This window comes from Myotis lucifugus, unplaced genomic scaffold, assembly GCF_000147115.1.
Source record: "Myotis lucifugus unplaced genomic scaffold, Myoluc2.0 scaffold_3, whole genome shotgun sequence".
NCBI lineage: Eukaryota > Metazoa > Chordata > Mammalia > Chiroptera > Vespertilionidae > Myotis > Myotis lucifugus.
Window position 1 is genome coordinate 366,102 of NW_005871051.1, and position 14,075 is coordinate 380,176.

At 47.6% G+C, this 14,075-nt stretch overlaps 1 protein-coding gene across 1 annotated transcript in view; it reads right to left on the reverse strand.

Moving 5' to 3' along the window:
- Positions 1 to 3,040: 3,040 nt before the first annotated feature.
- The window catches only part of STAT4 (signal transducer and activator of transcription 4), a 73,665-nt gene continuing 62,630 nt past the window's right edge, over positions 3,041 to 14,075 (reverse strand). The window contains exons 15-23 of the mRNA XM_006082356.3: positions 13,973 to 14,071; positions 12,175 to 12,310; positions 10,069 to 10,118; positions 9,214 to 9,308; positions 8,770 to 8,906; positions 7,667 to 7,858; positions 5,204 to 5,270; positions 4,496 to 4,604; positions 3,041 to 3,522 (exon numbers count right to left, since the gene is read on the reverse strand). Of these exons, the coding sequence (XP_006082418.1) occupies positions 3,496 to 3,522; positions 4,496 to 4,604; positions 5,204 to 5,270; positions 7,667 to 7,858; positions 8,770 to 8,906; positions 9,214 to 9,308; positions 10,069 to 10,118; positions 12,175 to 12,310; positions 13,973 to 14,071 (912 nt within the window). The 3' untranslated portion in view covers positions 3,041 to 3,495. The remainder of the gene's footprint in view (positions 3,523 to 4,495; positions 4,605 to 5,203; positions 5,271 to 7,666; positions 7,859 to 8,769; positions 8,907 to 9,213; positions 9,309 to 10,068; positions 10,119 to 12,174; positions 12,311 to 13,972; positions 14,072 to 14,075) is intronic.

Below are 14,075 nucleotides of genomic sequence, written 5' to 3' on the forward strand. Positions count from 1 at the left end.
TTCATTACCATCCTCTCTGTGTTCAAACACCAAATCATTAGCATACGTATTAGAGAGCAGACGGTGCTAGATTCTAGGGGTATACCTATGAAGAAAGCCTTCTTGGTCCGTGCACATACAGAGCTTGCAGAGAGTCTAAGAAGAAGGCAGATGATACACATTTACAACAAAGGTGATAAGAACCGTGCTGGGAGCTAGAGGATGTGAAGCAGGCGTGACGTGACCTGAGCCATGTGTGTGCATGTGTGTGTGCGTGTGCGTGTGTGTGTGTTTGAAAGGAAGGCCTTTCGGAGCCTGGAGGATGTCCGATCCTAATCCAGTAGGTGAGATGGGGCTGGAGACTTGAGAGAATAGAGCAGAGGGAGCTGAGAGCGAGCGTGACCATCAGAGAAACTGAAAGTAGTTCACTCCGTCTCCTGTGTATGCTTTGGAGGCTGAGAAGCCCTTGGGGAGAAGTGATGATGAGAGATGAGTTGAAGCATAAAAAGAGACTAAAAAATGGCTTTGGAAAGATCTGTTAAGAATTATGGTCCGGAACTGGGAACCTTGATTGTTTTTTGTGCCAGGAACCCCTCTGGCAGTCTAACGAAACCTATGAATTCCTTCAAGGAATAATGTTTTTGGTCGAATAGAATGCGTAAGATTCCAAAGGAAACCAAAACCACTGAAATACAGATCTCAAAATATTAACACCCGCCTTGTACTATAAGTGCTTCTTTATTAATGGCGCCACATAAGACCTAGCAACGGGTCTGATGAATGCAATTTCAAAACCGTGCTTAGCGCAAGCGGTATTTTGAGATAAATGTAGCAACTGTGATGAGAACATGGTGTAGGTCATGGTTTGTTGGCTTTGTATCTCTCTAAAGGGATTTCCGTTTCAGCAACAAGTTGGTAGAAATAAACTCCTAACTCTTGCCATCCAAACCCACGACCCTCCGGAATTCTGCTCCTACTCTCTCTAGGCGAGCACTGCTCCGCCCGAGCGTCAGGAGCCATTTGAAGATTGTCAGCAGCGACCGAAAGGATCAGTTTGCTTTCAATGGAGCGCTCTGCTCTGCTCCGCCTACACAGGGGGCACGTGAGCTGTTGGCTGTGTTTACCGGAAGGTGTTGCAGAGCGTGTCCTCCTCACCCTGTTCTCACTGCGTCCTCTTGGGAGGACTCCGGCGGAAATGCTCTGTGTCTTACAGGGGCGGTTACACACCTCTGGGCCTGTCAGGAAAGGGTGCCTTTTACTGTCTAAATTATACTTCAGTGAGCCAGACTTTTCAAAATGCAATCATCAGTCAGTCAGTGCTCGTGGTCAGGTGACAGAAGACGGTAGTCTATGTCAGAAACGGGAGTGTGCGCACACAGAGGCCAGCTGGCGAAGTCTCAGCTACAGCATCTGCTGCAAGCACTGTGCTAGGACGGCTTGTCCCCTCATTCTGCTCCTTCTGCCAGGGGGCGTGCATGGGCGTCCTGAACCGTGCGAGGTGAAGAAAACCCCTTGGGTTTGCAGACTCCCATTCGTACTTTAGGGTTCTTCGGGGGACTTTCCTTGCTCCCTCGAGACTTTGAGGAAGTCCACTGGCAGCGGTCTTTATTCAGATGAAGGCGCCGATACTCAGTACAATTGTGGAGGATAAGAAGCCATTGTTGGGGAGGAGGGATGAGATGGGAGACGAGCTGAAGCATAAAGAGAGATGAAAATGTGACTTTGGGAAGATCTGTTAGGAATGACGGTCCAGCACTGGGACCATCATGTAAAGAATAACGTTCTTTACATTGAAAAGCATTGGAAAGGGGATTAGCAAGATGGACACCTGTGATGGGTGTGGGATGGGTGAGGGGAAAGTGGAAACATGACTGATATTTTGAAAATCTACCTTGTGTTTCATTAGATGCTGCTTGTTTGCTCCTAGCTGGCAGAAAAAAAATATTCTGGGGCAGAGAGGGGACTGATAAGACGGAATCTCCTGTTAGGAAGGTAGGTTATGTTAAATCTTTTTATTTTTTAAATTTTTTCATGGGACATTGGCCTCTCCCTGTCTGCTTGCCTGGGGGCCAGGAAAGGGTGGAAGTTAGAGAGGAGTCCTCAGAGGGACTGACATTTCTGCCTGAGTCAGGGCTCCCGGTGGACACCAGCCTCGGGCTCCCCCCTCCCCCCCGCCCCCCGCAGTGAGCCATGCAGATGCCGTGGCATAGAGACCTGCCCAGGTCCTGGCACCCGGGATCCCACACTCTTACTCAGAGCAACCGCTGGGCGATGGCATCGCTAAGCATCCAGTCTGGTCTGTAATATCAGTGCCCCATATGCCACCAGGAGTGACTCTGGTCCCCACCCCCAGAGGCTTATGGGAAGTCACTGCGATGCAATATGGCCCCAGCAGCAAAGGCGTCTGGGACATGTTGGATTCTTAACTCTCCGTAACCCCAGGCTTGGCTGACGACCCAGAAAGCCGGAATGCCACCAAAGACGAACGCCATGCTCCCAGGAAGGTTAACGAATGTATAGAGTGTGATCCCTGCATGATGTTATCTGCTAACTCAGGAGAGCACTGTTCTTTCTGGTGGTCTACTAGTAAGTGACTACCCACCATCTGGTTTTACTACAAACCCCTACAAAGAGACCCGGTCCTGGGAGGGAGGGATTCTTCCCGCCCGCCCGGCACTGGCAGCAGCTGCCTTGCCTGAGTATGTACGTTTCTCCTATTAACGCTCTTACGGATTTGAAGAAGGCTGTGTGTCAGTTCTTCGGAATCCACCCTGAATTTAGACTTTTGGGGCTTCCCCCCAACAGAGGAATCCCTGGCAGTGATCCCAGCAGCTGCGAACCCCGAAGTTGGGACCCTGTGGACACGACAGTCAGCCCTGGGTACCCAGCTGTCGCTGCCCCGTTATTCCCGCCAGGCTGGGTCCAGGGTACGACTCTTCCCTGCGGGCACTCAGGACGCTGGCTTAGTCGGCTGTCCCCTCAGGCGCTCCTGCTGGCTTCGGAGTAATGCAGTGAGGCCTTGTTATTCTTGACCTATTCTGAAATATTTTTTTTAAAATCATTTTTTTGAAATTAAATTTATTGGGGTGACATTGGTCAACGTGATCATATAGGTTTCAGGCGTGGGTTTCTATGTTACAGGATCTGTATATTGTACCACGTGCCCACCACCCAAAGTCAAGTCTTCTCCTGCCACCATGTATCAGGACCCCTATTCTGAAATCTTAACCTTGAGCCGTCTAGGGCCAAAGTCATAAGTAACACAGGAGAAACAAAGTCAGAGCTGAAACACAGACGAACAAATGAGTCTTCGGTTCATATCATATTAACACTTGGTTTTTAAAAGTCTCTTATCTTGCAAGTTTATCTGAAGCTTTGGTTTCGGGGTGCCAGCGAGAGGAGAGCTTCAACCATGGGGCATATACAGAGCTGAAGAAAGAAGATGTGACTGCTGGCAACGATCAGTCTTCCAGGTTCCCTTTGCTGCTTTCCTGTGCGTGTCAGGAGTTGATCCTGTCATTCAGCAGAATAGGGAGACTTCATCTAAAATTGAAAAATGAAACGACTGCTTAGCAAATAAATCACTATTTCTTATGCAAACATCCACGGCTACTAACAACTCCATAATCGTTGTACCAATTAACTACTAAGCACTCAAAAGATGCCTTTAAGTAGATGAAAACTGTTTAAAGAGGGCCTATTCATCTTGCGGAAAGTAAGAAGAAATGGGTGCAAAATGTAGCAAAAGTTCTCTCATAACTACATGATTTAAGGACAACGAACAACGGAATGGCCGTCCAAGGCGACTATGGATTTTTCATCCCTAGAAGTTTTCAGGAAAAGGACTAAAACCCACTTGATTTATAGTCAGATAGACATTTCTCCGGCCTCAGAGCCCCTCCAAGAGTCTATTACTCTGACGTTCGTTCATCATGGCGCAAGGTTGGGGGTTTGAACTGCTTGACAGTATTGGGGCATGAGAACAGATAGAATGCACCCTAAATCCCATTACTGCATTTACAATTATGACGCAGCTCTCAGAGGAGTAGTATTACACTGCTGTTTGTTCTTCATATGCCACTGGCAGAGGCTCCCGGGACGAACAATGCGAGCAACAATTCATCAAGAAAAATGGGAACTGGTGGTGCTTGAACTGCTAAAGTAAATATTAAAGTAAGCTTATAAGTATTGACTAATACGTGTGGTCTGCTCAAGGGGGGAGAGAGGTAGGGACTGGCATGGCCAACAGTGGAATTAGGGACGAAGCGTATTTGAGAGGGTTCAGGAATATTCTGCCCTGTGGTGGCTTGAGATGGGAAGAATTGGAAGCCGTTCAAGCAAGTAAAGATGCCTGCTTTCCACTCGGGTAAGATCAGCAGCACACAGGCCCATACAGACATCCTTGTGTTATGCGAATGAACCTGTTTCCTCACGGCCCTGGCTCCGCACACCACCTTTGCTCACTTGGGAATGCCCTTCACCATGGAGAGGGGCCTGGAGAAGAGAGGGAACCTACTGCGGTTTCGATCGTCGTGGGACTCAGGTTTTCTCTCAGCACCGCGTACACACTGGGCGACATCGGAAGAAGGTCTGATGGAGACTGTGGCTCGGTTGAATCGCTTCGGCTTAAAGAAATAACAAGGAAAATAGCGAAGAGGATGAAACAGTCATAGCGCGTGTGGCTTACTGTGCCAGGAACGCGTTTCCAGGGCTTTATCTAGTTGTGACACTGAGATGCCTCATGCATCACCTGACATCACAGCATCAGCGGCTGTGGAAGGCATGGCCTGTCACCGGCAGCTTCATAACTACAGTCAGGGTAGAGCAGGGGTGGGCAAACTTTTTGACTCGAGGGCCACAATGGGTTCTTAAACTGGACCGGAGGGCCGGAACAAAAGCATGGATGGAGTGTTTGTGTGAACTAATATAAATTCAAAGTAAACATCATTACATAAAAGGGTACGGTCTTTTTTTTTTTTTAGTTTTATTCATTTCAAACGGGCCGGATCCGGCCCACGGGCCGTAGTTTGCCCACGGCTGGGGTAGACTGTGGTGTGTCTTGAAGACTAGTTCTATGTATTCAGGAAAGCTAAGTGTGAGCACAAAACGCTTTATTCTCGGGTATATGTGTTCTCTCCACCCTTAAAGTTCCTACAGAAAGGCTTCTTTTTTTTTTTTTATGAGTTCAATAATAAACATTTTACATGCGACTAAGATTACTTACATTGTCGAGATGGGGATAAAAACAGAAGGAACATAACCTTTGTCCCCCTTTTCTGTCGGTCGTGAAACTGGAAAAGAAAGTGTTGGGAAACACGTTACCGATATTATTGATGAAATCAGAAAAAAGTCTAGAAAGATATGAGTAATGCTGAAAATAAGAGAGATGATACAAAAGCTTATTGATTCACGAAACTCTTCAGTTGAGTATTTTAGGTGTGCAGAAAAGGTGCAAGAAGAGAAAAACACATCTTTTGGCAGGTCCAATCTAACTTTACATATGAATGTCTCTAAAGTGCATGAGAAAAATTGGGAATCAGCCTGGCCGGTGTGGCTCAGGGGTTGAGCGTCGACTTATAAACCAGGAGTTCACGGTGCGATTCTGTCAGGGCACATGCCTGGGTTGCGGGCTCAATCCCCAGTAAGGGGCATGCAGAAAGCAGCCAATCAATGATTCTCTCTCATCATTGATGTTTCTCTCCCTTCCTCTCTGAAATCAATAAAAATATATTTTAAAAAAAAGAAAAACTGGGACATCAACTATATTACTTGCTTCTACATTACATTTAAGTCTGATTATAAAGACTGATTTATTTGTGTTTTGGGGATTTAAAGTGATTCCGTTCTTTTCATTAAAACTGACACCAATCATGATCTTATAATTTCACAAATTTTTGAAGCACAGACATCAGTGCTACTAGAAGCACTACTGTGCTGTGGTCACAGAATGTGCAGACGTCAGCCTTGGAAACAGCCCGTTTCCCTGCTGTCCTGTGCTGGACTTGTGCTTGCTCCAGCTGTCAGTTGGACCAACCGTCATTTGTTTCATTGACATTTGTTGCTCCATTTGATCAGAGGTAAAGACACTTAAGGTCTGTCGTTGTTTTATTTTGTTGTTTGTTTCAGAAGGGGATGAAGTAGGGTGGCAACAGTCACCCTACAGTGACGACGGTAGGACAGTCCACAGATGGTGCTCATGGATCTAGTTGCTATAGATGAACATTTTAATGGATGGTTTATACTCTCATTAAAGAATCAAAACGGTGAACTTACATTACAGCTGTGTAGCTAATTTCATGAATGTTCTTGCATAGACTCAACCAGTGTTTAACCACATGCCTTCTGTGGCCAGGATTCTTTTAGGCTGTTAGCATATACCCAGGGAGGCGGGCATGTGGGGACTTGTTATTGGCAGGCCCAGTGTTGGGGGATGTTACGCAGACTCCCTGGTCCTCTCCTGGGCACATGAGTAATACTGAGTTGTGAGATACAGTTCCATTTAATTTTGATTATAATGACTGATTCATTTGGGTATTTATAGTAATTCAGTTCTTTTCATTAAAACGGACACTAATCAAGCCCTAGCCGGTTTGACTCAGTGGATAGAGCGTTGGCCTGCAGACTGAAGGGTCCTGGGTTCGATTCTGGCCAAGGGCATATGCCAGGGTTGTGGGCTCAATCCTCAGTGTGAAGCGTGCAGGAGACAGCCAATCAATGATTCTCTCTCATCATTGATGTTTCCATCTCTCTCTCCCTCTCCCTTCCTTTCTGAAATCCATAAAAATATACTAAAAAATAAATAAACTGACACCAATCATAATCATAAGTATATAAAAATATCATAAGTATATATCATAAGTATATAAAAAATATATCCTATATAATGAAACACTAATATGCAAATTGACCAAACGGCAGAACGACCGGTTGCACACTGATCACCAGGGGGCAGATGCTCAACACAATGAGCTCCCACAGGGTGAGCGCTGCTCAGCCAGAAGCCGGGCTCATGGCTGGAGAGTGCAGCGGCAGTGGTGGGAGCCTCTCCCTCCTCTGCTGCAGGCAGGTGGTAAGGAGCGAGGGGTCCCAGACTGAGAGGGCCCTGGACTGAGAGAGGGATGTCTGACTGCTGGCTTAGGCCCGACCCCTGGGGCCTAAGCTGGCAGGTGGACATTCCCCAAGGGGTCCTGTCCCAGACTGCGAGAGGGCGCAGACCAGGCTGAAGGACCCCCCTCACCTCCCCAGTGCACGAATGTTGTGCACTGGGCCTCTAATATATATATATATATAAAGCTCATAAGCCCTGGGCTTTTTTTGCAAAAAACAGACTTGCTGGACTTGTAACAGGTTTCTAATTACCTTCTCTTTGTTTGCCTCTCCCCCAGTCACAGAAGTGAAGGTTGTGGGTCCGGAGAAGGAAGGAGAAACCCAAACTCTGCAAGTCGGTGGGAGAGGCCCCCACGGCCACGGCCACGGCCACGGCCACGGCGAGGTCTGGCCACAGCCACGGATCAGCCAGCAGACAGTCCCTTTCCAGGAACCGCTGACACGTCACTTCCTCACTAAGGTTTTGACCTCCACGTAGTCTTTGGATCTTATACTCAAAGAGGAACTTCGTTTCCTTTAACCCGGTGAGAGGCTATTTTCCAAAATATAAAGAAAAGAAAGCAAACGGAAAGAACCTGACCTTCGCAGGGCTGGGAGCTGTAGTGTTTCCCGAAGGCTTTGTCCTTGGGGATGTCGGGATAGAGGTACTTCAGGGGGTTTTCAGGGACGTTTTCGGCCATAATAACCTTGTAGTCTCGGAGGATGTCGGCGAAGGGCAGTGCGGACAGCCGGCCCTTATTGTAGGGCTCCACAGAGTGGAACCTCACTTCTCCTGGGGAGACAGACAGCCGGTGGTCAGCTTTCCTCGGGCATCCTCTGTGGCCATGCCTCCTGCCCGCGGTGTCTTCACATCGCTGGTCATAACAGTGCCAGCCCCCTCTGCGGTCCGACAGGACAGATCGCCCCATGAGCCAGGACACCGCCCGGGTGGGAGGAAGTCAGGGTCCCTGTGATCTGGGACGACTGTACCACGAATATTCAAACCCACTGACAAGCCGAATTGTTAAGGGCAGACATAGCATATTGAAAACGAATTATAATTACAGGGAACATTAACCGTGCTCTGTCAACCACGATGGCTCTGTTCTCATTAGAGAAAGCACATCGAACCTGGCTGGGAGCTGTGCGCCCTGGTATATGGGAACTCACATCAGAATGCAGTCCATCCTCCTTCTGAGAACTGCCTGTCATCATGGAAAGATTTACAACCTCGTGGCCGAGACAGTCTAGTCTGGAGGCACCTGCTCTTTACAACTTCCAGCCCCCATGGCCTGTAATCTGGTCCCGGGGTGCCCAGAGGCACCCACCCTCTGTGACATGCCCCCCTCCCCCCAGCCCACATGACTTGTAGCCTGTTGTGACTGTCCCGTGCCCACTTTCCCATGCCTGTAATTCCCACTTCCCCACATGATCTTTGTCCTCCTACCCAACATAAGCAGCTGGCTGATGGTGGGGGGCGAGCAGATGTTTGAAGCTGACCTGCTGCTCTCCCACGCTGCCGGCAGGATTGGAAAAAACGCACATATGAACCAACCCCGTCTCTGCTGAATGGGCTCAAGTAGCGACAGGCAGCCAGGACCCCTTGGTTGTCTGGTTACAGAGCAACACCCCAGGCACGGAAAATGGAAACACCAGTGGCCAAGGCCCACAGTCCCTGCGCAGGAAGGGCCCGCGAGCACGCACCGCTCTCAGCGTGGTCCACCCATGTGAAGGTGATCCCGCCCAGGTGGCTCTCGCTGAACCGCAGCAAGAAGGTCCCGGGCATCTTGTCCTTCAGCAGGAGGCGCTCCTTCTCTTTGCTCACAAAGCCCATGACACACCTGGGAAGGCAGCAATGGGTCGTATTCTCTGATCAAGGGCAGTCACTTAGTGCATTTGCATTCTCCATGAATGAATCCACAAAGAGCAGACCTAAATTTGCTTTGGGAATAACCCAAAGTTAAATGTCTGAAATAGTTGTCTTATACAGAGTAAAGTGAACATCAATATTCTGTGAGGAACGGAAGACACGGCAGCGATCTCCCCGCCACAACATTCAACATGTTTAAAAAGAGAAGAAAAAGAAAGCCAACAGCATAAAAATAAACACCTAGTGAACTCGCATGCAAAACATAAGCCGTAACTCACCCATCGATCCAAAGGGGGAGAATGTGCTTCTTAATGAGATCTAGTATTGCTTCAAGCCATGTCCAGAAGGTGAACGATTTGCCAGGTAAGTGTTCCTGTCAGCAGAGACAGACACAGCACAGAATTATTCCCCAGGTGATGCTGATGGAATAATTCAAGTCCCTTTTTCCAGGGGAAGAATGTCTTTTTAAAAAAATATATATTTTTTATTGACTTTTTATAGAGAGGAAGGGAGAGGGATAGAGAGTTAGAAACATCGATGAGGGCTGGGCTATTCCGGTCAAGGGCATGTACCTTGGTTGCGGGCACATCCCCAGTGGGGAGTGTGCAGGAGGCAGCTGATTGATGTTTCTCGCTCATCGATGTTTTTAACTCTCTCTCTCTCCCTTCCTCTCTGTAAAAAATCAATAAAATATTTAAAAAATAGCCCAAATTGCAAACATCAATATCCAACTGGTTGTTTACAGTGTATTTCCACAATCTTAAAACATTCTCATCTTTCCAAATTAAATGCATGCCGCAGCCCTAACCGGTTTGGCTCAGTGGATAGAGCATCGCCCTGCGGACTGAAAGGTCCCAGGTTCGATTCCGGTCAAGGGCATGTACCTGGGTTGCAGGCACATCCTCAGTAAGGGGTGTGCAGGAGGCAGCTGATCAATGTTTCTCTCTCATTGATGTTTCTAACTCTCTGTCCCTCTCCCTTCCTCTCTGTAAAAAATCAATAAAATATATTTAAAAAGAAAATAAATGCATGCCGCAGGTGAGATGAACAGACTATCTACAGTTGCCAGCTAGAGAAAAAGGAGCACTGTTAAAAAAGACTATAAATGCCGTCCCCCCTTCCCCTGCGGGTACCTTGCAGAACTTGGACCAGGTGAGATGACCATCACTGTAGCTGGACTGGGCTACAATGAAAGAAAAGAATGACGTTGTTATTAAACAATGAGACTCTTCAATTTGGTGCTCAATTTAGATTTTCCTCCTTCTCTCAAGCATTTCTCAAGCCCCTGCTCTGTGTTTATAGAGTATTTAGTGCTAGAAACAGTAAACCTCTGTCATGCAATTTATTATAACGGGGCGAATTCTTTTCCATGGAGGAGCTACAGATAGCTTTAGGAAGCGGGGAGGTGTCTAGGACCGAGCCTCCATGAATGGACAGGAAATACATCGTCCGAGGGGAAGGAGGGGCCCCTCCAGTAGCAAGAATAATGTAGGGTGAAGCATACTGGACATGAGTATGGTTTATATAAAAGACAGTCAGCCCTGGCCGGTTTGGCTCAGTGGATAGAGCGTTGGACTGTGGACTGAAAGGTCCCGGGTTCCATTCCAGTCAAGGGCACATGCCCCGGTTTTGGGCTCGATCTCCAGTGGGGGGCGTGCAGGAGGCAGCTGATCCATGATTCTCTCTCTTCATTGATGTTTCTATCTCCCTCTCCCTCTCCCTTCCTCTCTGAAAATATATTAAAAATATATTTTAAAAAAAGAAGACAGTCAGAACAGCCTAGTGTTGGTGAATAAACATAAAACCAATTGGCATACGTAGACGAAGCCAGATTCCAGGAGTGCTAACTCTTCCCATGAAAAGAATGGCCAAGCCATCTATTAGGCAATAAGGAGCCATGGGCAGTGAAAGGATCCAGGAAATTCTATCTAAATTTCCCTTCCTTCCTTCCTTCCTTCCTTCCTTCCTTCCTTCCTTCCTTCCTTCCTTCCTTCCTTCCTTTTTTCTTTCTCTCTTTTTATAGAATGATGTTTTTGTTTAGTTTTAAAATATATTTTTATTGATTTCAGAAAGGAAGGGAGAGGGAGATAGAGATAGAAACATCAGTGATGAGAGAGATCATTGATTGCTGCCTCCTGCACGCCCCCTACTGGGGATCAAGCCCACCATGTGGGCATGTGCCCTGACCTGGAATCTAATCGTAACTTCCTGGTTCATAGGTTGATGCTAAAACTACTGAACCACACCAGCCGGGCTCTATCTAAATTTCTAAGAAAAGTATACTCATAAGAATACTTTGATAAAGATCTGAAAGTATATGGTGGCTATCTATGCTACATATTTAAAAGATTTATTCACTCACTAACAAATATAAGTTGAGTTCCTACTACTGTGGCTTATGAATTAAATAAGGATCCAAAAGGATATTTACATTAGTAAATGTTGTAACATTCTTAAAGTCCTGATCTGTTTAAAAGCCTATTGATCACATACAGTCACAGTACCAGCGGCAGCCCAGCATCACCTGTGCATCCAACTTAACCAAATCACACAGGTTTCAATGCTGCTCAAATGTGTCCTTGCCCCACTTTAACTACAAATCTATGCAAACCCAACTATTTTTTTGGTGCTAAATGTGTTCACCCTAAACTTGTCAAAATAGAGGGTATCTTTTAAAATTCTTTTAGAAAAAGCTTAACACTATAGTCACTACTCTGAGTACCAATGTCTCTATTTTGCAAACGTTAGAAATGTCAGACTGAAATGTTCTTGCTGGAAAGGATTAAGTGTTACCTGGTGGGTTTTAATTTCCATTAGATCTTGTGGCCCTGGAATCGGCGCTTTTCCAGGTGGTTAAGGGTCACTGTGATATGAATATGAGAGATCCAGGCGCCATCAGCACTGCCCATCATAACCAGCGGAAATGGCATAAGAACACCCGGAGACTGGAGTGTGGGGTGGGAAGGAAGGGGCTTTAGGACCGGGCAGGCCTCGCCCGTGCCTTCACGCTACGACACAGCAGCCATGCAGCGGTGGCAAGTTCCTGACCTACCCTCATCTATAAGATCAGTATTCTGCCTTCAAGAACGCTTGAAGGATAATAGAGCAGTCAGCCCTGTGCCTGGTGCTCAAGAAATCGTGGTGATCACTGTTATGACTAATAGAAGCAACGTCCACCCCGGCGCTTTACAGCACGGAGTGCCACGCACAGGGCCCAGGCCTCGGCACCGGGCACTCACCTGTCAGCTTCTCGGCCAGCATGTTGAGCTGATCGGAGTTCAGGCCACGCCCCACGTACGAGGAGAACTGCCAGCTCATCACCTCCAGGAGCTGGCTCAGCGTGGCCGGGGGAGGGTTGTTAAAGAAAACCAAGTTCTGAAATAGAGTCAGAACGATGGTTACATGTCACATCGAACACCCTGTGATCCAATAGATTCCTGATGTCCACTCCTTAGGCCAACCTGAGGGAGCAGTGCGGATACAGAGGGGAAACCGAGTTAGTTTGCAGGGAGGCTCTGTAGGCTGTGCAGCTGTCTCAGGAGCTCTGTGTGATGCATCCCCAGAGTCGTCCTCCAGGAGCAGAGGGGAGCTGGGGTGGCTGGTGCTGAGTGGGAGGGTGGCTTTCTTAAAGAAGAAGGATTGGGGGGGGGGGTGCAGCCCCAGGGCACTCGTAGGCTGGAGAACAGAGAAGTATCCCGTCTCCCTCCCACATCCTGGAGTTGGGTGAAGAGCTCTGAACGCCTGTAGCTCCTAGGCAATGACGTTTCATTTCAGGGGTGTTGGCTGTTCTTGGCTTTAACGACAGGGTGACTTCTCTAGTGAGTTCTGTCTAGAACAAGGCCTTGCCAGCACAAGGCCGCCCTGGGCAGCTGGTCTGTCTCAGATGCCAGGGCCCAGAAGCTGGGAAGGAATAGCATAGCGCTGAGTCATTTTCCATGCTGTTTCCTTATCAGGAAAGACACGAGAGCTGACTCAGCCGGCCTGTTCCCATGGCTGGACCAGGCAGAAGAATTCTTCCCTTTGGAAGGAACATTGGCTTTGAGTAGAGAAGAAGAAATGTTGTTATTTGCATCTGACCTCTTTTCTCTAGAGTCTAGACCAGGGGTCCTCAAACTACGGCCCGCGGGCCACATGCAAATACAAATATTGTATTTGTTCCCATTTTGTTTTTTTACTTCAAAATAAGATATGTGCAGTGTGCATAGGAATTTGTTCATAGTTTTTTTTTTTTTAAACTATAGTCCGGCCCTCCAACGGTCTGAGGGACAGTGAACTGGCCCCTGTTTAAAAAGTTTGAGGACCCCTGGTCTAGACCCTGGTGGTTTCCAGGATGACGCACTGAGGTTTTGTAAGAGGATCAGCGGGAAGTGCTTACTCATCTTTTTGCCACGCCCTCCCCTGCTTGTTGGTTAAGAAAAGCATCTGCTGTCTGCTTGAGGCCAAGTTCCAATCAATGTCACAAGTAACCACAAGATAGCACTGAAACCCACCTGGAGCCTAGAATGGATTAAATCTGCAATGAATGTCAATGGGTTAAATAATTACACAATCGACTCGAAAATCTGCACCATCAGAGTGTAGTTAGGCAACACCGACGTCCATTCTAGTTACTTATTTGGAAACCAGTTCTCTGCCTCCGTCGAGGGGTCTGTGTGAGGTGTGGGCAGAGTAGTGAACAGACAAGCACAGCAGCCATCACATTCAGGAGCACGCGTCTCCCGTAGCCCAGTCAGCCGTCGGCAGGGTGACCCCAGAGCTCCCTCCGATGCACGTATTGGGGAGCTGACCAGACCCTCCATCTGTCACCTCTGTTGGCCTGAACTCTCTCAGGGTCCACGCACATTTGAACATAATACTTTGAATCTGACATGAAAGAGGAATCATACAACTAGGTAGATTGGAGTTCTGAAATACAGCAACCCACAGGACACGACGAAATTTTATTTACACACAGATTTTTTTTTTATGCAGATGGGTTTCGTTGACAAAGCAAATCCAATGGAATTAAAGGAGGAGAAATCGGAATAGAGACTCTACCTGGGAATCGTTGGTTGACACATTGTACCAGATGATGGATGCCCACGCGTTAGGTAACTGACTGACATTGGAAATCATCACCACAGGTAAGGAGCTGGTCTGG